At 35.3% G+C, this 26,778-nt stretch overlaps 1 protein-coding gene across 1 annotated transcript in view; it reads left to right on the forward strand.

The window, feature by feature from the left end:
- The first annotated feature begins 10,605 nt into the window (after positions 1–10,605).
- The window catches only part of CLIC2 (chloride intracellular channel 2), a 35,281-nt gene continuing 19,108 nt past the window's right edge, over positions 10,606–26,778 (forward strand). Inside the window, exons 1-3 of the mRNA XM_008072251.2 lie at positions 10,606–11,051; positions 18,201–18,310; positions 18,433–18,558. Coding sequence (XP_008070442.1) covers positions 10,995–11,051; positions 18,201–18,310; positions 18,433–18,558 — 293 coding nt within the window. The 5' untranslated portion in view covers positions 10,606–10,994. The remainder of the gene's footprint in view (positions 11,052–18,200; positions 18,311–18,432; positions 18,559–26,778) is intronic.

Below are 26,778 nucleotides of genomic sequence, written 5' to 3' on the forward strand. Positions count from 1 at the left end.
AAAAAAAAAAAAAAAAAGAATATAAACAACCTGAATTGTATAATCAATCAGCCTCACCTGATTTTTTAGAACACTGTATTCTAACAACAACAGAATACATATTCTTAAGTACACCTGGAACATTCACCAAAACAGATAATATTCTTGGCCACAAAACAAACTTTAACAAAGTTAAAGTAATAGAAATCAAGTAAAGTATATTTTCAGCCCATACCAGAATTAAATTAAAAATAAATAACATGACAGTATCTATAAGGTCCTCAAATATTAAAACAATGCACGTTAAAATAACCTATGGGTCAAAGTGTAAATCTTAATGAAAAATTTTCAAATCTGTTATTTTACATCCATGGGATACATGTGCATGTTTGTTACATGGACATTTTGCATAATGGTGGGGACTAGGCTTCTAGTGTACTCATTATCCAAATATTGAACATTGTATCTAATAGGTAATCTTTCAACCCTTACCCTGCTCTTTTCCTCCCCCTTTTTGGAGTCCCCAGCATCTATTATTTCCATCTTTGTGTCTATGTGTACCCATTGTTCAGCTTTCACTTATAATTGAAAACATGCAACAATTGATTTTCTGTTTCTGAGTTATTTCACTTTGGATAATGGTATCCTGCTCCATCCATGTTGCTGCAAAGGACATAATTTTATTATTTTTTGGTGACTGAACAATATTCTATGGTGTATATATACCACATTTTCTTTATCCAATGAATCATTGATGAACGCTTTAGTTGGTTGCATGAATTTGCAATTATGAATAGTGCTGCGATAAACATATATGAGTGCAGGAGTCTTTCCTGTATAAGGATTTATTTTCCTTTGGGTAGATACCCAGTAGTGGGATTGCTGAGTTGAATAATAGCTCTATTTTTAGTTCCTTGAGATATTTCCATACTGTTTTCTATAGAGGTTAAACTAATCTACATTCATACCAACAACATACAAGCATTCTTTTTTTTCTCTACAACCACACCAGCATCTGTTATTTTTTTTTAAATAATAACCATTCTGACTGGTCTAAGATAATATCTCAGTGTGGTTTTAATTTGCATTTCTCTGATGATTAGTGATGTTGATCATTTTATCATGTGTTTGCTGGTCGCTTGTATGTCATCCTTTGAGAAATGTCTGTTCATGTCTTTTGACTGCTTTTAGATCTTTGTTGTTGTTGATTTATTTGAGTTTCTTACAGATTCTGGATATTAGTCCTTTGTCAAATACATAATCTGCAAATATTTTCTCCCATTATGTAGATTGTTCATTTACTCTGTTAATAGTTTCTTTTGCTCTGCAGTAGCTCTTTTGTTTAATTAGGTCCCATTTGGTGATTTTTGTTTTTGCTACATTTTCTTTTGAGGATTTAGTCATAAGTTATTTGCCTAGGTCAATGTCCAGAATAGTACATCTAGGTTTTCCATTGGAGTTGTTTGTTTTTCTTGTTGAGTTGTTTGAATTCTTTGTAGATTCTGGATATTAATCCTCTGTTCAACTCATCATTTGCAAATATTTTCTCCCATTCTGTAGGTTGTCTGTTTACTCTGTTGGTTATTTATTTTGCTGTGCAGAAACTTTTTAATTTAAGTCTTCTTTGTCTAGTTTTGATTTTTGGTTTTGTTGCATTTGCAGTCTTCACCATAAATTCTTTGCATAGGTCAATGTTGAGAAGAGTCTTTTCTACAATTTTTTAAAGAGTTTTTATAGTTTCAGGCCTTATGTTTAGGTCTTCAATCCATCTTGAGTCAGTTTTAATATATGGTAAGAGATATGAGTCCAGTTTCATTCTTCTGCATATGCCTACCCTATTTTCCCAGCATAATTTATTGAATAGGGTATCCTTACCACAGTATATATTTTTGTCTGCCTTATCAAAGATCAGTGGTTTTAGGTATGTGACTTTATTTCTAGGTTCTCTGTTCTCTTCCATTGATCTATGTGTCTATTTTTATATCAGTACTGTGCTGTTTTGGTTACTATAGCCTAGTAGTAGTCAGGTAATGTGACTACTACTTTTTACTTAAAGTTGCTTTGGTTATTTAGGCTGGGTTTTTCTTTTCTTTTCTTTTCTTTTTTTTCTTTTTGGTTCCATGTGAATTTTAAGATTGTTTTTTTCTAATTCTGTGAAAAATGACATTGATAATTTAGTAGTAATTGCATTGAATTTGTAGATTGCTTTGGGCAACATGAAAATTTTAACAATATTGACTCTTTCAATCCGTGAGCATGGGATGTTTTTACATTTGTTTGTGTCATCTACAATTTATTTCATCAGTGTTTTTTAATTCTCATAGAGATCTTTTGCATCTTTAATTCTCTGTATTTCTAGGTATTTTAATTTTTTGTTTAGCTTTTGTAAGTGGAATTGAGTTCTTGATTTGTTCTTGGTTTGAACATTATTGGAGTATAGAAATGCTACTAATTTTTGTATGTTGATCTTGTATCCTGGATTTTACTAAGATCAGAAACAAGGCAAGAATGTCCTTTCTCACCAGTACTCTTCAAAACCATATTGGAAATTCCAGCTAGTGCAATAACACACACACACACACACACACACACACACACACACATAGACACACAAGTAAATAAAAGGCATATGTATTAGAAATGGATTGGGGAATTTCTTTATGTAGAAAACCCCAAATAATTGACAATGAAACCGTCTGGAACTAATAAGTAAATTTAGCAAGGTCACAGGGTCACAGGACACAAGTTCAACATCAAAAATTTATTCCTATATACTAGGGATAAACTATTGGAATTTTAAATAAGAAAACTGTCATTTCTGTTAGCACTCAGAAAGTGGAGTACTTGGGTAAAATTCTAACAAAGTATGTGTAGGATATGTATACGGCAAGCTACAAAACAGATATTTGAGATCAAAAAGAATTAATTAAACTGAGAAATATGTCATGTTTTTGTATTGAAACACCCAATATTCTTAAGATGCCAATTCTCCCCAACATGACCTATAGATTTAATAAAATTCCAAAGTTAATTAAGCTTTTTTGTAGATATTCACAAGTTGGTTTTAAAATTCATATGTAAAAGCTAATGTAATAAATTAACTAAAACAACTCTGATAAGGAAGAATGAAATGAAAGGACTTAAATTAATCATTTTAAAGATGTACTATAAAGCTACAATAATCACAACAGTGTAGTATTGAAGAAAGTATAGACATATACATCAATGAACAAGAATAAAGGCCCCAAATGGACCCATGAAAATATAGTCAAATTTTTTTGGCAAAGGTGTAAAGCCAATTTAATGATGAAAGGATAATTATTTCAACAAATGGTGCTGTAACAATTGGAGAGTCATATGCAAAAAAAGTGAACCTCAGCACTTACCTCACATCTTTCACCAAAATTAACTCAAAATCAATCATAGGTATTTGTGAAAAATGTAAAACTATAAAAACCCTAAGTGAAAACATATGTAGTCATTATCTTGGATTAAACAAAGAGTTCTTAGATAGGGTATTACAATCTATGAAAACAAAAATTAATAAAGTGAACTTTATCAAAATTGAAAGCTTTTCCTCTGTGAAATATTGGTAGAAAATATTTTCGACCACACGTCTAATAAAGGATTCATACCTAGTTATTAGGTGTATCTTAAACTGTTAAAACTCAACAATGAGAAAACAAGCAGTCCAATTAAAAATGAGCAAAAGGACTGAACAGATACTCAGTCAAAGACAATATATAAATGTCAATTAAGAATATGAAAAGATGTTCAACATAATTTATAATTAGGAAAATGTAAATTAAAGCAATGAGATATCACTGCACACCTATTAGAATAGATAAATCCAAAACACTGACAATAATAAGTGCTAACAAGGATGCAGAGTAACAGTAACTCTCATTCATTAATGGAAGAATGCAAAAGAATAGAGCTATTTTGGAAGACAGTTTCAGAGCTTCCTATAATGTTAAATATAGACCTAGCATATGACCCATCAGTAGTACTCTTTGGTATTCACCCAAATCAACTGAAAACCATGTTCACACAAAAACGTGTATGCAACTCTTTATAGCAGCTTTATTAATAATGAATAAAAACTGGAGACTGGGGATGGGCATGGTGGCTCAGCTTTGGGAGGCTGGAACAGAAGGATTGCTTGAATCAGAAGTTCGAGACCAGCCTGGAAAATATAGCAAGATCCTATTTCTACAAAAAAATTAAAAATTAACTGGATGTAGGAGCATACACCTGTAGTCTTAGCTACTCAGGAGACTGAGACAAGAGTACAACTTGAGCCCAGGAGGTCAAGGCTGCGGTGAGGAATGATTGCGCCACTACATTCCAGCCTGGGCTGCAGAGTGAAACCTTGTCTTTAAAAAGAAGTAACTGGAAGCAAGCAGCATGCACTTCAGATAAACAAATGAATGGATAAACAATTCTGGTACTGCCATACAATTGAGTAGTATTGAGAGATAAAAGTAAACGAGTTGCTAATGACTGCAATTGTATGGATGAATGTTACATGCATTTTTTTAAGTGACAGAATTAAGACAAAAGGTCATTTATATGACATTGTGGAAAGGCAAAATTATAGAAATGGAAAACAAATCAGTGGTTGCCCGGGGCTTGGGGGTTGCAGGGTGGTTGATTATGAAGGAGATGCATAGGATAATTTGGGGGGAGATATAGGTATTATTTATGGTTCTTGGGTGATAAATACATGACTCTATGCCTCTGTAAAACTTCAAATTTAAATCACAGAGTGAACTTTATATATGCAAATTTTAAAAAATTAACTGAGAGATTAGAGAAGTCACTAGATGGAATTCACACCATGAGAAAAGAAGTTAATTGTATTACAAATGCATAATATAACCTCATCAAAGGGATTGAAGTATAAAAGGAACTGACATAAAGTAATTTTGGAAAATTGTGTTTTTACTGGAACTGTAAGGCTAAAGACAAAGGAATTATATACAAACAGTATATTCCAAGTACTAAGTTATTTTTTATAGGATATGTGGGTAAACAATTCTGAAACAACTTAACATGCATACTGGTTGAACAAATAAGCAAATGGATAGCAGTTGATGGGAACCAGGTTTCCAACTTTGGAAGAAGAAAGTACAGATAAGAAAGAAGGAAATCCTAGAATAAATTATGTGATGCTGAATTAGAGTAGGAAATACCAGCAAGAATTCATGTTTATACACACACACACACACACACACACACACACACACATTAATAGATACAGAAAGAATTGTAGATGGGGGTGTATACATGGGTTAGATACATGCATAAATTTCTTAACTATATCCACTGAGAGTGTCTAGAAATTATGCATTTCCTTAGACACAAGCACACCCAGCATGCAGATACTGATTTCTAAATACTATTCTCCAATAAAAGAAACCAGAGGCCTTTGGAGAAATGTTTGGGGCAGGAAAAATACAATATAAGCTAGGATACTCTTGTAATGCCAGAAAGGAAGGAAGTGCTACAACAAAACTAAACTAAACTAAAGGATAGGATATGTCTAAGGAATGCAGAAGACTACCTGAGATGGCTTCCAATGGTCAAAACTGGAATGATTTGAGCAATAAGAAATAATGCAGTACAGGTTCTGGGTTATAATTCAAAGTATAAGATAAATATACGTGATTCCATACTAATATAAAGTATTTGGTAAAGAATAAGATGGGTAAGCAGAGACAAATCTTAGAGAAGAATTCCAAGTAATTTATGTAGATACAAATCCCTCTGGGTGGTAAATCTTAATCTCTCTCTCCAACATTCAGTATGGGTTTAATGACTTGCTTCCAAAGAATACAGTATGGAAGCGGGTGAGGCAAATAGTGACTTTACATGGAGAAATCCATCCAAACATCACCTTGGCTAAATGTTGAAGGTTGACCTAATCAGTGATAAGTCATGTTGATAGCATGTATGTGATATGATGTGATGAGAAGAGAACTTCACTATTTCACTATTCTTCTTCAAACCAATAACCTCAGTCTAATCAGAAGAAAAACATAAGATAAACTCAAATAGAGGGATTCTATAAAATGCTCAAAGTTACCAATGTCAGGAGAACCAAGGAAAGAGTGAGAACTGTCACAGATGAGAGAAGACTTATAGAGAAATGGTAACTAAAGGTGATGGGAGCCAGGCTCAGTGGCTCAGCCTGTAATCCCAGCACTTTGGGAGGCTGAGGTGAGTGCATTGCCTGAGCCTGCAGGTTCGAGACCCACCTGGGCAACTTGGTGAGACCTCATCTCTACAATAAAATCAAAAAAATTAGCCGGGCGTGGTAGCTCATGCCTGTAGTTCCAGCTACCTGGAAGGCTGAGGCGGAAGGATCGCTGGAGCCCAGCAGGTCGAGGCTGCGGTGGCTGGGAGCGGCCACTGCACTCCAGTCTGGGTGACAGAGTGAGACTCCAACTCAAAAAGAAAAAAAGGTGATGGGATTTCTTGGAAGGGATTCTGGAACAAAAAAGAGATTAGTGGAGTGAAACGGGAAGCCTCAGATAAAGTCTGGAATGTAGTTAATAGCAATGTAGCAAATGTGAAATTTCTTAGTTTTGATAATTGTACCATAGTAATATAAGATATTAGTGATTTTAAAAACTGAGTGAGGGTTGTCTGTACTATCTTTGAAACTTTGTAAATCTGAAATTATTCCAAAATAAAAATTTCTTTATAAAAAACAATCTTATTGCTATATACTAGCATGACCAATTTAAAAATAAAATTAGGAAAATATTTTCATTCATAATAGCATCAACAAATAAAATGGACTGGGTGCAGTGGCTCATGACTATAATCCCAGCATTTTGGGATGCCAAGGCAGGAGAATCACTTGAAACCAGGAGTCTGAGACTAGCCTTGGCAATATCTACAAAATTAAAAATTCATCAGATATGGTGGCATGTGCCTGTTGTCTCAGCCACTCAGGAGGCTAAAGTGTGAGGATTGCATGAGCCCAGGAGTTTTAGGCTGCTGTGAGCTATCATTGTACCACTGCACTCCAGCCTGGGCAACAGGATGAGACCTTGTCTCTAAAATAGAGATAGATTATGTAGATGATAGATAGATTATATAGATGGATAGTAGATGATAGATAGATATGATAGATCAATAGATAAAATGCTTAGGAATAAAATTATCAAAATAAGTGTAGCACTCATACAATAAAAACTAGAAAATATCATTGAAGAAAGATAAATAAAGTTTAAATAATGGATAGAAAGTCAATGTTCACGAATTTTAAAACTCAATATTGATAACATGGCAATATTCAAATTGATACATAGATTCAACATATTTCCAGAATTTTAGTGGGCATTTTTGCAGAAATTTATGAGCTGATCTTAAAATGTATCTGGCAGGGAAAAGAACCCAAAATTGACAAAATAACTTTGCAAAATAAGAAAGAAAATGAGAAGACTTTCACTTTCTGGTTTTAAAACTTAACTATAAAGCAGTTATTAAGTCTGTTACCAGCATAAAACTAAAGATATATAGATCAATAAAACAGAACTGAGAATCCAGAAATTTACATTTATAGTCAATTTTTTTTTTTGCTGAAACAATGAGATATTTGCACATGAAAAGGTGAATTTAGATCCCTACCTCACTCCATACACAAAAATTAACACAAAAAGGTAAAAATTTATAAGAAGACATAGAAGAAAATTTTCATGATGTTGGGTTAAGAAGCTTAAAAACAATACCAAAAAGCAAAATCCATAAAAGAAAAAAATAAAACTTGAACTTTATCAAAATTCAAAACATTTGCCCTTCAAAAGATATCCTTAATAAAATTAAAAGACAAGACGGGGAGAACACATTTGCAAATTATATATCTGAAAAGGGTCTAGTATCCAAAAGAACTCTTACAACTCAACAACAAAAAGACAATCCAATGGGCAAAGTCACTATGGGAGCTTTTCTGTCTTCTCAATAAATTCTGCTTTCAAAACAAAAATGGGCAAAGTACTTAAGTAGATAATTCTCTAAATCAAATATGCAAATGGCCAACAAGCACATGAAAAGATGCTTGACATTATTAGTCATCTGGGAAATGTAAATCAAAACCATCAAAAGGTATCACTTCAAACCCACCAGGAGGGCTTTATAAATAAAACAAAGCAAACGGAAAACAAGTTTTGGTGAAGAGGTGAAGAAATCAAGACCCTAATACACTGCAGTTGGAAATGCGAAGTAGAACAGCTGCTGTGGAAAATCAGTCTGGAGTTTTCTCAGTATGTTAAACATAGAATTACCCCATGCCTAGTAATTCCACTCCTCGGTATATTCACAAAAGAACTGAAAACAGGTGTTCAACCAAAAACTTGTACGACAAATGTTTATAGCAGTACTATATTCACAGTAACCAAAAGGTTAAAACAATCCAAATACCCATCAACTGATGAATGAGTAAACAAAATGTGGTTTATTTAGGCAATGGAATATTATTCAGCCATGAAAATGAAGTATTGATTTATACTATAACATGGATGAATCTTGGAAATGTTATTATAAGTATAAGAACCTGGACACAAAGGTCACAGATTTCATGATTACATTATATGAAATGTCTAGAATAGGTTAATCCATAGACAGAAAGTAGATTAGTAGTTTCCTAACACTGGGGATGATAACAGGAATTGACTGCAAATGGGCAAGGGAGATGCCATATTGAAGTGATGAAAATGTTCTTAAAATTAGATTGTAGTGATGGTTGCACCATCAATAAACTTGTAATATCACTTTAAATAAGTGAATTGTCTGGTATGTAAATTAATCCTAGACACATTTTAACACTCTGGGAAGCAAGAAAAAAGAGAAAGCTCCTCTCTTTACTCTGACAATTTATTAGGGATCTTACAGAGGTGATTAGGCTGTTGTTTGTTGTTGCTGTGGTTGTGTGATAGTGATAATGGTAGGGATAGTAATTTTCCCATGAGAGCTGAGGGTCACACAATGATTTGGTTTTTCAAAATAAGCATTTAAAATGATTCTAAAAGAATGTTGCTAGCTTGAAATTTGGATTAGCCATGGTAGCAAAAAGAAGTGGAAATGTTTTTAAATATTTAGGATATAGAAGTGACAAGATTTTGTAGTGATGAGATGTAGCGAGTGGGAAAAGGTAAGAATGCCTCAGACTGAGCATGCTTAAAGTTCCTGTTTCCTTTCAGGCTTGCTGCCCTCTGGTGCTGTCCACCTCAGTGAGTGGATCAGCATCCTAGCACAGAGTAGGCATTCGTTGATTGCCTTTGGAGTGAATGAATAGAGTATCATGAATGGCGTCAAAATGTGGCTAATAGTCACCAGGTCTTGCCAAATAGCCAGCCGTAAAATCACACTTAAGGTTAGCTCAGCTGATGTCCTTCTAATTTTCCAGAACATTTGGAAAATCATCAGGTCCCAGTGTCATCCAGAAGAACACTCACCGTCACATCAGCCACTCCTTGTCTAGAACCTGCAGGTGTGGCAAAGAACAGGTTCTGCAGAGCCTCTTATCCTGTAAATCTTTACATGTGTGTTTAAGTCTATTTTGTGCTACTATAGCAGAATACCACAGACTGGGTAACTTATAAACAACACAAGGTTATGTGGTTCTTGGTTCTGGAGGCTGGAAAGTCTAAGACCAAGGGGTTGCATCTGGTGAGGGGCTTCTTGCTGTATTCTCAAATGGTGGAAGGCATCACATGGTGAAAACGAGCATGTGAGAGAACAAGAGAGGGCCAAACTCACTTTTTGTCATAAACCCACTCTCTCTTTACACATTAAACCCAATCCTGTGACAACAGCAGAGCCCTGATGACTTAACCACGTCCTAAAGGCCCCACCTTCCAACACTGATGCATTGGGAATTACATTGCCCACACAAGAATTTTGGAGGTTACATTCAAACCATAGCAACAGGGCAATGGCAGGTGCATGTACAGCCCATATGACAATGGGTGGTGGTTGATGTTGTAGAAAGAGGGTCATGGTGGTGACCTACCGGTGTATTTATGTTCATTTTAGCTCCAAGGAGGAAGACACTCTTCCCACCAGAGATTTATTAATCCTAGGGTTCCCCTCACCATCCTTGGCAGGCAGAAAACACAGCTACCAGAAGCATTGTAAACACTGAAGGATCTATTTGGTTATTTTACCACTATTCCCAGGGTTGACAAGCAGAGATTACAGAACTATTTGTGGTTCCTGGTTCAGATGCCAAAACAAGGAAGTGATCTGTCCCAGTCTACACTTTCCAGAAATGAAGAACTAGGTGGGGCACACTAAACAAGCCCCCAGACTCAACCACCACATTTAATATTCCCTGGTTATAGTATAGAGAGAAGTGAAATTTGCAACCCAGAACAGAAATCTGACTGTGTAAGCAGTAGAATTGGGGGTGGAAACATTTGATAAAGTACAAATTTTAACACTCATTTAGACAGTATCATTGGATAAACATCCTTTCCAATAATAAAATTTCAAGTCATTTCTGGCCCTTTTCCTGGAAGAGCTGTCAGGTTACAGGAACAGTAAAAAGAGGCCCTTTTCTGGGCATGGAGCCCAGGACTTGAAGGGAGGCTCTAGAGAACATCTGGTCTGCTCGACATATAGAAGCTAGCACTGCATGTGTGTGTTTATGTGTATGTGTTTCTCCTATGCTGACTCATGGCATTGAAGCCTCTCTGGAAACACCCCCACCCTTCTGGCCAGCCAGTCTACACACACCCCTTTGGCTCCTCCTCATTTCAAATGTTAGGTCAAGAGGAAGACGGAAAACGAATTCAAGAGCTGCTCTTAAGCATCTAGAATTTTCTGCGTCCCACCTCTGGAGAGAAGAGACTGCCCCCAGGTCTGACTCAGCCCACTAGACGCTAAACTCTCCTCTTAAAACACCAATACTACTTGAGCCTTCAAATAACATTGGAGGAAGAGTCTACAAGTATTGCAGACTCTGTAGGAGGCAGGGGCTAACAACTGGCAATAAAGACAGAAAGATGTCAGGCCTGAGATCCGACATTCAAGTGGACCCTGAAATTGAGCTTTTTGTGAAGGTAAGTTTTCCAGCTATAATAACTGCATATAGAATGTATTATTTTTTGACACTGAACTTCAGCTTCCTAAAAAATCTCAACACTTGGATTATAGATAGGAAAGAGTTATGTGATTATTTTCCTACTCTGAGTCCTAGAAGAATGCCTGGGTATGTGGCTGCTCTTAGATGACAACAGGAAAACAGATCTCTTCTGAGAAAAGCAGGGTGATGTGGTGAAAAGAGCACTAGACTGGTTAGTAGTCCGAGAGACTAAATTGTATTCTCAGTAGCTTCCTATGTCACCTTAGAAAAATCCCTCCTTCCCTCCAGACCTTTGTTTCTCCATCTATACAGTGAAGAAGCCTGTCAAAGCGATTCTTAAGGACTTTCCAGTTCTCACAATCCGTGTTTTTTTATGAGACAGATTTTGGAAGATCTGAATGGAGTGGGGAGAGGGCCAAAAATGGCCTGAGAACCTTATTTTAACACATAGCCAATACAGAACTTTGTAAACTTCTCCCACTGTGAACAAACATCACAGTGGGGTCACATGGACACTGTGGTAGAAAAAAACCGGTGTCTATGTACCTGTTAAGTAAAAAAGAGGCATTTTAGAATGCTCTGCTGCTTCTTTGTGGTCTGCCTTGGAGTTTTTTGTTTTGCTTTGTTTTGATGTCTTAACTTTTCAGAAAAGCACTTTGGAAAACCCCTAAAGCTGGAGAAAGGAACATGTGTCTCCAAATTAGCTCATCAAGAAAAAAAAAATATGGGTTATTCCAAGTACAAATTAAGTAGCTTACTAAATCCTTGTTTACATTAATTGTTTGATTTTTCTCTCTATTTTCACTGACTACTGGAAGCATTCAGGATAATAATAATAGTAATAATAATAATAACAACAAATTATTATATTGTGCCTGGCCCTTTCCTAAACATATCCTTATTTAGTCCTAACAGCAACTTAGGAGATAGGTTGTTATAAATAGTAGTAGCATAGTACTAGTATTATCAGTAGTAGTAATGATAGTTGTAATTATTATTACTTTATTAAAATTTTTAGTACTTACTGCATTGTAATATTGTCCTCATCATTTCTAGATGAGTATACTAAGGAAATGAAGTTTATGTAACTTGCCTCTAAAACTATGTAGTCTCCTGATGGCGTGCAAAGACATAAACTAAGATATGCTTATCAAATGTTAAGTTAAATCAATACCTGTTGGTCAAAGTAATACTTTTGTAGCCATTTTAGATTATTTAACAACTGGTCACATATATACACCAAGAATATTATCTTTTCAAAATTATAAGAGAGACCCTTGAATTCCTGCATAGCTAGGTAATCCAATTAAGTGTTTGCTGGACTATGGGATATAAGAGCTACTTCTCCTATCTCTGGATTGTAGCAAAACATATGACTGCTTAGACAGTTAAGCTGTAAATTAGTCTTAATTTCCTAACTGTATTTTTACATTTACCAATTCCAAACCAGAAGTAATAGCTCTTCATAGGGTGAACAAGTTGTTTCTTTTGTATGATGTTTTCATTCAATTCAATCAGACTCCTCAAATCAGTTATTGGCATTGATCTGTATGTTTAGCTTCTTAGATATTCCATATTTTGGTGGTAATCTGGACCGAAGAGTTTAACGAATCACACATTGGATGAGCAAATTTTGAATTATAATAGCTCAGTTGAAAATAACCAATCACTTATTGGGTGCTTACTATATGGTAGGCACTATGCTAGGTGGCTCATTATTAACCCCATTTTATGAATACAAGAACTAAAGCAAAGAGCAGCCAATTAACTTTGTCCAAGATCATATACTTAGTGAATGGCAGAGTCAGAATTCCAATCCTTTAAAATAGTATTATTCAATTGTTTTCAGTTGGGCAAGCTGTATAGTAAAATTTCCTAGAATCTTATCACATGAAATGTTTTAGATGTAACTTTATGTAATGACATTTCTGAAAGAAACTTGAGTATCATCTGGTCCAAGTTTTTGTTTGGTTTTGCTTTAAGATGTGTTTCACAGTTCTCTAGAAGTCTCATGGAAACTGCTAGCAGAGAGTATAGGGGGTGAGAAGGGTCAAAAATGCTAATGAGTAATTTTTGACATTTTTATCTTATTTTATATTCAAGGGGTGCATATTCAGGTTTGTTACATGGGTATATTGCTTGATGGTGAGATTTGGGCTTCTGTTGAGCCCAACCCCCCCCCACGTGGCAAGCAAACTGGTTCACAACGGGTGGTTTTTCACCCCTTATTCCCTCTCCCTCCTTGCCTACTTTAGTAGTCCCTCCAGTGTCTGTTGTTCCCAACCTTGTGCTTGAGTGTGCCCAGTGTTTGGCTCCCACTTATGAGTAAGAACATGTGATATTCAGCTTTCCGTTTCTGTGATAATTCTCTTAGAATGATAGTCTCCAGCTACACATCCATGTTGCTGCAAATGACATGATTTTGTTCTTTTTATGACTGTGTAGTATTCCATGGTGTGTATATACCACATTTTATGTATCCAGCCCAGTTTGATTCCAGGCTTTCAACTGTTGTGAATGGTGCTTCAATAAACATATGACTGCTGTTGTCTTTTTGGTAGAAGGATTTATGCTCATTTGGGAATATACCCAGTAGTAGTATTGCTGGGTCAAATGGCAGATCTATTTTTAGTTCTTGAGAAATTCTCAAACTGCTTTCCACAGGGGTTGCACTGACTTACATTTCTACCAACAGTGTATGAGCATTCCCTTTCTCCTAGTCTTGCCAGTATCTGCTGGTTTTTGTCTTTATTTTTGTTTGACTTTTTAATAATATCCAATCTGACTGGTGTCAGATGCTATCTCACTGTGGTTTTGATTTGTGAATGAGTAATTTTTTTCTTGAGTTGGCATCTCGCTCTTGTTGCCCAGGCCACCACAGCCTCGACCTTCTGGGCTCAGACAATCCTTCTGACTCAGTCTTCCAAGGAGCCAGAACTACAGGTGCACGTCACCACACCCAGCTAGTTTTTGATTTATTGTAGAGACAAGGTCTCACCAAGTTGTTGGGCTGGTCTTGAACCTATGGGCTCAGGCAATCCACTCGCTTTGGCCTCCCAAAGTGCTGGGATTACAGGCTTGAGCCACTGCACCTGGTCAATGAGTAATTTTTAAAAATTCAACTACTTGGAGGCTGAGGTGGAAGGATTGCTGGAGCCCAGCAGGTCAAGGTTGCGGTGGCCCTGAGTATGCCTCTGCACTCCAGCCTGGGCGACAGAGACTCCAACTCAAAAATGAAAATAAAAATAAAAGCATGGCATGGAACAGTGGCTCACACCTGTAATCCTAGTACTTTGTGAGACCAAGGCAGGAGGATCACTTGAGCCCAGGAGTTGGAGACCAGCCTGGGCAACACAGAGAGATCTTGTCTCTACAAATAATAAGAAAAATTAGCAGGGTATGGTGGCATGTGCCTGTAGTCCCACCTACTCAAGAGGCTGAAGTGGCTGGATCATTTGAACCCAGGATGTAGAAGCTGTGGTGAGTCGTGATCATGCCACTGCACTCCAGTATGGGTAAATGTAATAAACACTAAATAAATATTAGCTATTGTTGCTATTTTTTTCATGTTTAGAATATTAGATCACAAACACAATGAAAAAAATATTGTTTTGGAGAATGACCACATCCTGTCTTTGCCAGCTAAACATACTTAAGAGTTTGATAATTCCTCAATCAGCCTAGGGAAGTTATATTCTAAAATTTTGTGTTGGCACTTTAAATAAGCATAACATAAAACGAGAAAAAAAAACTTCAGTTTTCCTGTAAAACTTTACTGCATTTCCCCCACACCTCAGTGTTTTGACTCTCCTTTTGTAAAAGGCGATCCACCCTTCCTGCTACATCTATTATCAGACTCCAATCTTCTTCCTGCCTCCCACCCCTAATCATGTTTTCACTCACTAAATTCAGTTCTGTTTGAATCCTTAGTCTGACTTCGGTAACACCAGAAATGCAGTTGCCATGGTTGGTTGCCTCTTCCCATACCTCTTCATTCTCTGCCCTCACAAAAGCAACAATAAATACCATTTTCTCTGTCACACTCAGTGCCGGGGAAAGAAAAATTTGTCAAAAAATTGAAATTATGCCCAGGGTTTCTGAGACCTTAATATTGCCATAAATAACAGATCAGAACAGCTGTAAGAAGTACATTTTTTTCTTCAATAGACTACTCTCTCCAGTCTCTCTTGTTATAATTCTTGGTAATTTTAATGTCTCCACGGGTGACCTTTCCAACACTCTAGCATATCAGATCCTTGACTTCCTTTCCTCCAGAGAACTTATTCTTTATTATTTCTTAGGTGTCCCTTTTCCATAGTCATAACATTACCTTTGTCATTGCAATGTCTACAAACCCTGTACATCATTTATTTGAGTGTTATTGTTTGCTCTGCTGTTTGAACTTTTTTCATTGTGTTTGTGATCTAACATTCTAAACATGAAAAAGATAGCAACAGTAGCTAATGCATAATTTACACAAAATAAAATGCACCCACTTTAAATGTGCAGTTCAATTACTTGACACATGTGTATACACATATAATCACTTCTCCAATCAAAATATAGAATATTTTCATCACCTCAAAAAGTTCCCTTATGTCTTTTCACAGTCAATCTTCCCTACCCTATCCCACTACTTTCCTCCACCCCAGTGAACTACTGATCTGCTTTCTTCTAAGCTTGCATTTTCTAGAATTTTCTATACATGAAATTATGCAGAATGTACTCCTTTTTTGCATGGCATCTTTCACTCAGCATAATTATTTTGAGATTCATACATGTTGTTGTGAGCATCAATACCTCATTCCTTTTTATTGCTGAAGTATTCCATTATATGAATGTATCATGATGTGTTTATTCATTCATCCACTGGAAGACATTTGCTATGAAAAAGATACCTTCACATGCATGTTTATTGCAGCATTATTTACAATAGCAAAATCATGGAACCAACCATGCTGCCCATCGAAAAAGGATTGGATAAAAAAATGTGGCACATATACATGATGGAATATTACACAGCCATAAAGGACAAAATCATGCACTTCGCAGCAACTTGGATGGACTTACTCAATAATACTGAATGATCTAGCACAGAAACAAAGAACTGAGTATCACATATTCTCACTTATAAATGAACCGAACAACTACCACAATACTATAAGAAAGAGATTGGCAGTAGTGGGAAACTGCCAGGGGAGGGGGAGGCACACCTTATCAACAAGGGTACCTGCAAAATGAACACTTGTATACTTAACCATGAATTGTACCCCACATCTTTAAAATTAAAAATTAAAAAAAAAAAGACATTTGGGTTGTTTCCAGTTTGGGGCTATTGTAAATAAAGTTACTATAAACATTTGTGTACAAGTCTTTCTATGGTCATATACTTTCATTTCTCCTGGGTCAATACCTAGGATTGGAATTGCTGGATCATGTGATAGGTATATGTTTAACTTTAACAACATCTTTTATAAATCAACTGTACCATTTTACACTCCAGATAGCAGTATATGACAGTTCCAGTTGCTCCACATTCCTGCTAACTCTTTTGTACCCTATCCCACTAATGGTACCCCATTGTGGCTTTAATTTGCATTTCCCTGATGACTAATGATTTTGAACATTTTTCATGTCTCTATCATCTGTTTATCTTTCTCTGTAAAGTGTTTCAAATATCCTGCCCTTTTTAAAATGTGAGTAGTTTGCTGCTGAGTTGTAAGAGTTCTTTAAAATATGTTTTGTCTACTAGACATTTTTCATTTTAAGTTTTTTTGAAAGATCTTAGCCTCAATGTATTCCAGCTTATTGAATTTTTCTCTTCTCTCCCTCACATTCTAAATCCCAGTCACAATGACGTTCTTTCAGTCTTTATACATGTCATGCTCAAACCTATTGCATGGCCTTTGCACATGCTATTCTCTCTGTTTTGGATACCTTCTTCATGCTCATTTACCTAGTTAATTCTTACTCATCCTTTGAATTCAGCTTAAATGCCACTTCCTCAGGAAAAGATTTCCTGACAGACTCCACATAAATTTCTCTGGGTTTCTCTGCTATATACTCACAAAATGCACTTTCTTCCTTCATTCAAAGAATTTATCTCTGTTTAAAATTGGGAATTATTGTGGAAGAGTATTTTTATTTTAATATTTAGTTTTATATATATAATGTCTAGTATATTTTAAACATGTATTTGTTTAGCCAATATTTGTTGGGTGAGTAGGTAAATGAATGAAGAGAAGGCCCACAAATAAACTTAAATTCATATAAAATTTCAAAGCATAAAAGTGCGTTTTCAATCAGTAGGAAAAAATGAGTTGTTTTAATGAGTGATAAGACAACTATTAACTATTTGTAAAAAAAAAAATTAAAAACACTAAGGCAGAAGTTCTAATATACCTCTTACTCCAAAATAAATTCCAAATAGATGAAATAACTACAAAAACAAAAGTATGATGATACTAGAAGAAAACATAATAGAATATCTTTGTGCTAAAACAAAATATAAAAATAAAATAAATGTTTTTTGTACATAAGCAGATCAGAAAAACCAGACTGCATAGTGAATGATAGATTTTATGTAAATTTAAATTTTACATAAACTGTATTTTTAAAATCACATACAGCATGCATCACAAAGATTTAATGTCTTTAGTATACAAATAATTTTTCCAAATAATAAGGAAAACATTATTACCCTAACAGAAAAATATGGATATGTCAAAATGGAAAATGTGCATGCTTTTTTTTACTCGGCTTTCTTGTTTTAATGATTAACCCCAAATGAATAATCTTAGAAGCTGAACAAGCTCTATGCCCAGAAATGTTTGTTGCTGAAGTACTTAGAATAGCAAAAAATTTGGAATATTCTAAGTGCTCATCAATAAGAAAATTATTATATAAATTCTGGTAATATATAAACTTTATTTATATTTTTATATTATTATGTATTCATCATACTTCTAGTTTTATATTAAATAAGATTATATGATTCATTATCTCTCTCTGCCCACAGGTGGTAAAATCCTTGAGACTAAGGAATTTCAACTTTGTGCCAGCAACTAGCTTATTTCCTAGAATGCATATTTGAACAAACAAATGAACTGAGGTCTTTTTTTAATAGGCTGGAAGTGATGGAGAGAGTATTGGAAACTGTCCCTTTTGCCAACGTCTTTTCATGATCCTCTGGCTTAAAGGAGTGAAATTCAATGTGACTACTGTTGACATGACCAGGTAAGAGAAATCAGAACATTAAATTCTGAGAATTGAGATCAGTAGACATATACTGATGTTGGTGTTTGAATAATGTGTACTTTATCTAGAGGCGTAACTCTGTTTATTTTTAATAATCATAGAAAGCCTGAAGAGCTGAAGGACTTGGCACCAGGTACCAATCCTCCCTTCCTGGTGTATAATAAGGAATTGAAAACAGACTTCATTAAAATTGAGGAGTTTCTAGAGCAGACCCTGGCTCCTCCAAGGTACAGCATTTACAGTATACCATTTTACTTAAACTATTGTATTGGCTTATTTATTGCAAGTTGAAGATTCTTACTGTTTTAAGTGCTTTAGGACTTCTAGGCCTATATATCAAATGACATACAGGCATAAATATACCCCTTCAACTTCAAATATACAAAGATTATAAATATAATATTTCAAATAATCTTTTTAAGAATGCATAACATTAAACAATAAAGTAAATTGTCAATGGTCTAGAAATAGACAAGCAACCCACAGTATGATGGAAGTGAGGGAGTAGGGTATTAACACCGTATCACTCATAAGAACTGGACAGGACTGGGATTTAATACCACTGAAGGAATGAGGGCAGAACATAACCAACATGAGGGCTGCAGGCCAGGAAACAGACTGCACTGTCTACACTTGAATGACAACTGCATATCTCTATCCACCCAGAAACAAGAAGCATGCTGACTTTATTTTCTGTTGCTGTGTAACAAATTACCACATACTTAGTGTTTTAAAACAATACTCATTTATTATTTCACACTTTCACTGGTCAGGAGTTTGGGCATGGCCTAATAGGGAACTTAGCTAAGGGTCTCAAAAAGCTGTAATCAAGGTGTTAGTCAAGGATGCAGTTCTCATCTGGGGCACAGAGGACTCTTCCATCTTCATTGTTGTTTTGGCAGAATTAGGCTCCTTGCTGCTATATAATTGTGGTCTTAGGTTGCGGGCTAGCTGCTAGGTAGGATCAGTGTTAAGTTCCTAGAAGTTGCCCCTCTCTATAAGCAGTTCACATGATGTTTGTTCTCTTCCTCTAAAACCAGCAGGAGGATGCCTTTTTGATGCTTCACTTTCTTTTTTATATCATTACAAATTGATGAGACACATAAAATCTTATTACATGTATAAATTGTGAACAAGTGATCAAATCAGGGTATTTAGAATGCCCATAACCCAAGCAAAATACATTTTTATTAACTATGGTCACTCTACCCTACTGTCAAACACTAGGTTTATTTCTTCTGTGTTAACTTTTTTTATTTCTTCTGTCTTAATATGTATACCCCTTAACTTACAAGGTCTGACAGTTAAGTTTGTGAACTTGCCACCATGTGCTTACATTGGCAGCATTGTACAAACAACTCTGTAAGGTTTCATCACCTTGGTTTATCAATTTCTCACAGCTGTGATCGTGTCAATGTGTGGTGGTGTCTTGCTGAGTGGCATTTATTATTGTTGTTGCATGTTTTTGTGTGTCATTTTGGAGCTTGAATTAAAGCAATAAACAAACATTAAACTTTTTGTTAAACTTGACAAGAATGGAAGTGAAATCAGTACGTTAGACCAAGTTTATGGGGATAATGCCATGAAGAAAACAGCAGTGTCCAAATGGATTAAACATTTCTCTGAGGGGAGAGAAAGCGTCACTGATGAAGAGTGGTCAGGACAGCCAGTAATGAGCAGAACTGATGAAGAAAACTTTGCAAAAATCCATTGAATTGTATGTCAAAATCGTCAGCTGACCATGAGAAGCACAGCAGACCAAATAAACATCAAGAGAGAAACAGGAAAATCTTAACTGAAAATCTTGGCATGAGAAAGGTGTGTGTAAAGATGGTCCCAAAGAAGCTCTTGCATCACAATGCACCAGCTCACACAGCACTGTCTGTGAGGGAGTTTTTAGCCAGTAAACAAATAACCGTATTGGAACACTCTCCCTACTCACTTGATCGGGCCACCAATAACTCTTTTCTTTACTTGAAGATAAAGGAAATATTGAAAGGAAGACATTTTGATGACATTCAAAACATCAAGGGTAATATGACAACAGCTCTGATGGTCATTACAGAAAAAGTTTCAAAATTGCTTTGATGGGTGAACTAGGCACTGGTGTCAGTGCATAGCTTTCCAATGAGAGGACTTCGAAGGTGACTGTAGTGATATTTAGCAATGAGGGTATGTAGCACCTTTTCTAGGATGAGATGGCAAACTTGATTGTCAGACTTCATACTTCTCTTTATCCGCCCCCTTCCTCCCAGTCTCTGATAACTATCATTCTACTATCTATCATTCTGGTAACATTTCCCAGTCTCTGATAACTATCATTCTACTCTCTACCTCCATGTGATCAAATTTTTTAGGTCCACATATAAATGAAAACATGAGAGATTTGCCTTTTTGTGCTTATTTCACTTAACATAATGACCTCCAGTTACAGCCATGTTGTTACAAAGGGCAGGATTTCATTTTTGTGGCCAAACAGTATTACATTGCGTATATATAACACACTTTCTTTATACATTTATCTGTTGATGGACATTCATGTTGATTCTATGTCTTGGCTATAGTAAACACTGCAGCAGTAAACATGAGTCTGCAGGTATCCCTTTGATATGCTGATTTCCTTTCCTTTGTATAAATAGGTAATAAATCAGTAGTGGTATTGTTGGATTGTATATAGTTTTCTTTATTTCTTTCCTTTTGAGGCATCACCATCCTATTATCCTTAATGACTGTAGTAATTAACAGTGTATAACAGTTCCATTTTCTTCACATCCACACCAGTATCAGTTATTTTGCTTCAATTTGCATTTTCCAGATGATTATTGATGTTGAGCACTTTTTCATACACCTGTTAACCATTTGTATGTCTTTTAAGGAATGTCTATTCATGACCTTTGCCCATTTGTAAGTGGAATTGTTTGGGGGGTTTTCTGTTGAGTTGTTTAAGTTCCTTGCATATTCTGAATATCAGTCCCCTTTTGAATAAGAAGTTTGCAAATATTTTCTACCATTTAAGAGGCTGTCTCTTCACTCTGTTGATTATTTCTTTTGCTATGCAAAAGCTTTTTGCTTAGCTAACTCTCATTTTGTTTTTGTTGCCTGTACTTTTGAGATCTTAGTCATAAATTATTTGCCTAGACCAATGTCCAGGAGAGTTTATTTCCCTATGTTTTCTTCTAATGCTTATATAGTTTGGGGTATTATGTTTAAGTCTTTAATTCATTTTGAGTTGATTTTTGTATATGGTGAAAGATAAGGATCCAGTTTCATTCTTCTCCATGTAGCTGTCCCATTTTCCCAGCACCATTTATTAAACAGGGTGTCCTTTCCCCTATGCAAATTCTTGTTGACTTTGTCACAAATTAGTTGGTAGTAAATACGTGGTTTATTTCTGGGTTCTCTATTCTGATCATTGGTCTATGTGTCTCTTTTTATACCAATACTGCTGCTTTGGTTACTATAGCCTTATAATATATTTTGAATTCAGGTAATGTGATACCTCCAACTTTATTTTTCCCTCAGGATTGCTTTGGCTATTCATGGCTTTTTTGTCCCATGTGACTTTTAGGATTGTTTTTTCTAACTCTTTGAAGAATGACATTGGTATTTTGATAAGAATTGCATTGAATTTGATTACTATGGACAATATGGAATTTTTAACAATATTAATTCTTCTGATCTACAAACATGAGATGATTTTCCATTCACTTATGTAATATTCAATTTATTTTATCAGTGATCTGTAGTATTCCTTATATAGATCTTTTACTTCCTTCATGAAATTTATTCCTAGGTTTTTTGTTGTTGTTGTTGTTGTTATGGCAAATGGGATTGACTTCTCAGTTTCTTTCTCAACTAAATCACTATTGGTGCATAAAAATGCTACTAATATTGCATGTATTTGCTGTTGTGAATAGTATTTCACAACATTTTGTATGTTGATTTTGTATCCTGAAAATTTACTAAATATATTTGTCACATCTAAGAGTTTTTTGGTGAAATCTGTACGTTTTACCAGATATAAGTTTATGTCATCAGCAAAGAGGGATGACTTCCTTTTTTTCAATTTAGATGCCTTTTTTTCTCTTGCCTAATTGCTGTGGCTAGGACTTCCATAAGACTATGTTGAAAAGGAATGTTGAAGGTGGACATTTTTGTCTTGTTCCTGTTCTTGGAGGAAAAGCTTTCAATTTTTCCCCATTTAGCATGATGTTAGTGATGGTTTTGTCACCTATGACCCTTATTATTTTGAGGTATGTTATTTATATGCCAAGTTTGGTGAGGGTTTTAATATAAAGTGATGTTGAATTCTACCAAATGCTTTTTTTGTGTTTATTGACATAATCATATGGTTTTTGTCCTTTATTCTGTTGATGTGATGTATCAAAGTTATCAATTTGCATATGTTGAACTATCCTTACATCTCTGGTATAAATCACACTTGATTGTGGTGTATTATCTTCTTGATGTGCTATTGGATTCAGTTTGCTAGAATTTTAAGAACTTTTGCATCTATGTTCATCAGAGATATTGGCCCGTAGTTTTATTTTTTAATTTTGTTCTTGTCTTGTTTTTGTAGCAGGGTGATGCTGGCCTCTTAGAATGACTTAGGGAGAATTCCCTTCTCTTCAATTTTTTGAAATAATTTCAGGAGAATTTATGTTATTTCTTTTTTTTTTTTTGAGTTGGAGTCTCACTCTGGAGTGCAGTGGCCGCTCCCGGCCACCGCAACTTCAACCTGCTGGGCTCCGGTGATCCTTCCGCCTCAGCCTTCCGAGTAGCCGGAATTACAGGCATGCATTACCATGCCCGGCTGATTTTTTGATTTATTGTAGAGATGAGGTCTTGCCAAGTTACCCAGGCGGGTCTCGAACCTGCGGGCTCAGGCAATCCACTTACCTCAGCCTCCCAAAGGTGCAGGATTACAGGCTGAGCCACCGAGCCCGGCTTATGTTATTTCATCTTTGTATGTTTGGTAGAATTCAGCTGAAAATTCATCCAGTCCTGAGCTTTTCTTTCTTGGAAGATTTTTTATTGCTTATTAAATCTTGTCAGTTGTTATTTATCTATTCAGATTTTCTATTTCTTTCTGATTTAATCTTGATACCTTGTATGGTCTCAGGAATTTATCATTTTCCTCTAGGTTTTCCAGATTTTCAGTGTTTAGTTGTTCGTAATAGTCTCTGATGATCATTTGTATTTCTGTGGTATCAGATGTAATGTGTTTTTTTATTTCTAATTTTGTTTATTTGAGTCTTCTCTCTTATTGGTTAGTCTGCCTAGTGGTTTATCAATTTTGTTTGTTTTTGAAGAACCTACTTTTTGTTTCATTAATGCTTTGTATTTTTTTAGTATCTATTTCATTTAATTCTGATTTGACCTTTATTATTTCTTTTCTTCTAATTTTGGGTTTGATTTGTTCTTGCTTTTCTAATTGCTTGAGGTGCATTCTTAGGTTGTCAATTTGAAATCTTTCTACTTTGTAATGTAGGCATTTATTCCTATAAACATCCTTTTAAGTACTACTTTAGCTGTATCCCACAGGCTTTGGCATGTTGTATGTCTTTTTAATTTTTATTTTTAAATTTTTAACATCGGGGGTACATGCACAGGTTAGTTATTATACCAGTTACATTATGTGATGTGAGGCTTAGGCTTCTTTTAAAGCCATCATCCAAATACAGAGCATAGTACCCAGTAGGTAGTTTTTCAACCTTTGTTCCCCCCCTCATTATGAGTTCCCCAGTATCTGTTGTTCTTATCTTTAAGTCCATGTGTGCCTAGTATTTAACTCCCACTTATAAGTGAGAACATGTAATATTTGCCTTTCTGTTTCTGCATTAATTTGCTTAGAAGACTGGCCTCCAACTGGACCAAAAAATGTGGTACATATACACGATAGAATATTATGCAACCATAAAGAAGGACAAAATTATGAACTTCACAGCAACTTGGATGGACTTAGAGGCTATAATACTGAGTGATCTATCACAGAAACAATGAACCGAGTATCACACATTCTTACTCATAAGTGGAACTTGAACAACTATTGTAATACTATAAGAAAGGGATTGACAGTAGTGGGACATTGCTGGGGAGAGGGGGGGTCACACCTCATCAACGAAGGTACCTGCATAATGAACATTTGTATACCTAACTCTGAATTGTACTCCACATCTTTAAAATTAAAGAAAACAAAATAGAACATCGAAAAAGTAAACAATAAAAAGAAAGAATAGGGCCTCCAGCTACATCCATGTTGCTTCAAAGGACATAATTTTAAATTTTATGGCTGCACATTATTCCATGGTGCATACATCCCACGTTTTCTTTATCTACTCCGCCATTGATGGGCACCTAGTTTGGGTCCATATATTTGCTGTTGTGAATAGCACTGTGATAAACATATGAGTGCAGGTGCCTTTTGGTAGAATGATTTATGTTCTCCCTTTGGGTATATGCCCAGTAATTGAATTTCTGGGTTAAGTAGTAATTCTATTTTTAGGTGTTTGAGAAATCTCCAAAGTGTTTACCTTCCCACCACCAGTGTATGAGCATTCCCTTTACTCTACAACCTCACCGGCATCTGTTGTTTTTTGACTTAATAGCCATTCTGATTGGTGTGAGATGGTGTCTCATTTGTTTTGATTTACATTGCTCTGGTAATTAGTGATATAAAGCATTTTTTCATATGTTGTCTGACTGCTTGTATGTCTTCCTTTGCCACTTTTTTTAATGGGAGTATTTGGTGTTCTGCCTTCTCAATTTAATTAAATTCCTTATAGATTCTGTATATTAGCCCTTTGTCAGATGCATGCCTTGCAGATATTTTCTGCCATTCTGTAGGTTATCTATTTACTCTGCTGATGGTTTATTTTGTTGTGTGGAAGCTCTTTGGTTTAATTAGGTCTCATTTTTCAATTTTTGTTTTTGCTGCATTTGCTTTTGACGGCTTAAATTTGTTGCCTGGGACAATGTCCAGAAGAGTGCTTCCTAGGTTTTCTCCTAGGATTTTTTAGCCTGATGTCTTACATTTAGGTATTTAATTCACCTTGGATTAATTTTTCTATGTGAGAGGTAGGGGTCCACCTTCATTCTTCTGCATATAGTCAATCAGTTTTCCCAGCACCATTTATTGAATAAGGTACCCTTTCCCCAATGTTTATTTTTTGTCAGCTTTGTCAAAGATCAGTTGGTTGTAGGTGATGGCTTTATTTCTAAGTTCTCTATTCTAAGTTCTCTATTCTGTTCCATCCATCTATGTCTATGCTTATAACAGTACCATATTGTTTTGGCTACTGTATCCTTGTAGTAAAATTTGAAGTCTGTTAACATGATGCCTCCAGCTTTGTTCTCTTTGCCTATAACTTCTTTTTTGCTTCCATATGAATTTAAGAATTGTTTTTTCTAATTCTGTGAAAGATAACACTGGTAGTTTAATAGAGATTACACTGAATTTGTAGATTGCTTTGGGCAGTACGGGCATTTTTAAAATATTGATTCTTCCAAACCCTGAGAATGAAATATTTTCCTCTTTGCGTCATCTTTGATTTATTTAAGGAATGTTTTATAGTTCTCATTGTAAATATATTTCACCTTCTTGGTTAGATGTATTCCCAGGTATGCGCGCACGTGCACGTGTGTGTGTGTGTGTGTGTGTCTATTGTAAATGGGATTGTGTTCTTGATTTGTTTCTCAGCTTGAATGTTGTTGGTGTATAGAAATGGTACTGATTTTTTGAATGTAGATTTTGTATCCTGAGACTTTGTTGAGGCCACTTATCAGGTGTAGGAGTCTTTTGATGCAATCTTTAGGGTTTTCTAGATACAGAATCATATCATGTGTGAAGAGAAATCATTTTACTTCCTCTCTGCCTATTTGAATACCTGTCATTTATTTCTCTTGTCTGATTGTGTTTTAATTTTTATTTGTTTCAAGAATTTTTTAAAATTTCTTCTTACATTTTTCTTTGACCGTTGATCATTCAGGAGCAGGTTTGCTAATGTTCTTGTGTTTGTACAATTTCCAAAGTTCCTTTGGGTATTGATTTCTAGTTTTATTGTGGTCTGAGAATAGCCTTGGTTTGATTTTGTTAAATTTGTTGAGACTTGTTTTGTGGTCTAATATATGGTCTGTCCTGGAAACTGTTCCACATGCTGATTTTTTAAAAAGATACATTCTGTAGTTGTTAGATATAATGTTCTGTAAATGTCTGTTAGGTCCATTTAGTCTAAAGTCCAGTTTAAATTCAATGTTTCATTGTTGATTTTCTATCTAGACGGTCTCTCTAATGCTGAGAACGAGGTGTTGATATGCCTTCCTAATGTTGTATTGCAGTCTATCTTTCTCTTTAAATCTAGTGATATTTGCTTTATGAATCTGAGTGCTCCAGTTTGGGGTGCATGTATATTTAAGATTGTTATATCTTCTAACAGAATTGAGTTAGT

Source organism: Carlito syrichta, unplaced genomic scaffold, assembly GCF_000164805.1.
Source record: "Carlito syrichta isolate Samal-C Ts95f unplaced genomic scaffold, Tarsius_syrichta-2.0.1 Scaffold314997, whole genome shotgun sequence".
NCBI classification, from domain to species: domain Eukaryota; kingdom Metazoa; phylum Chordata; class Mammalia; order Primates; family Tarsiidae; genus Carlito; species Carlito syrichta.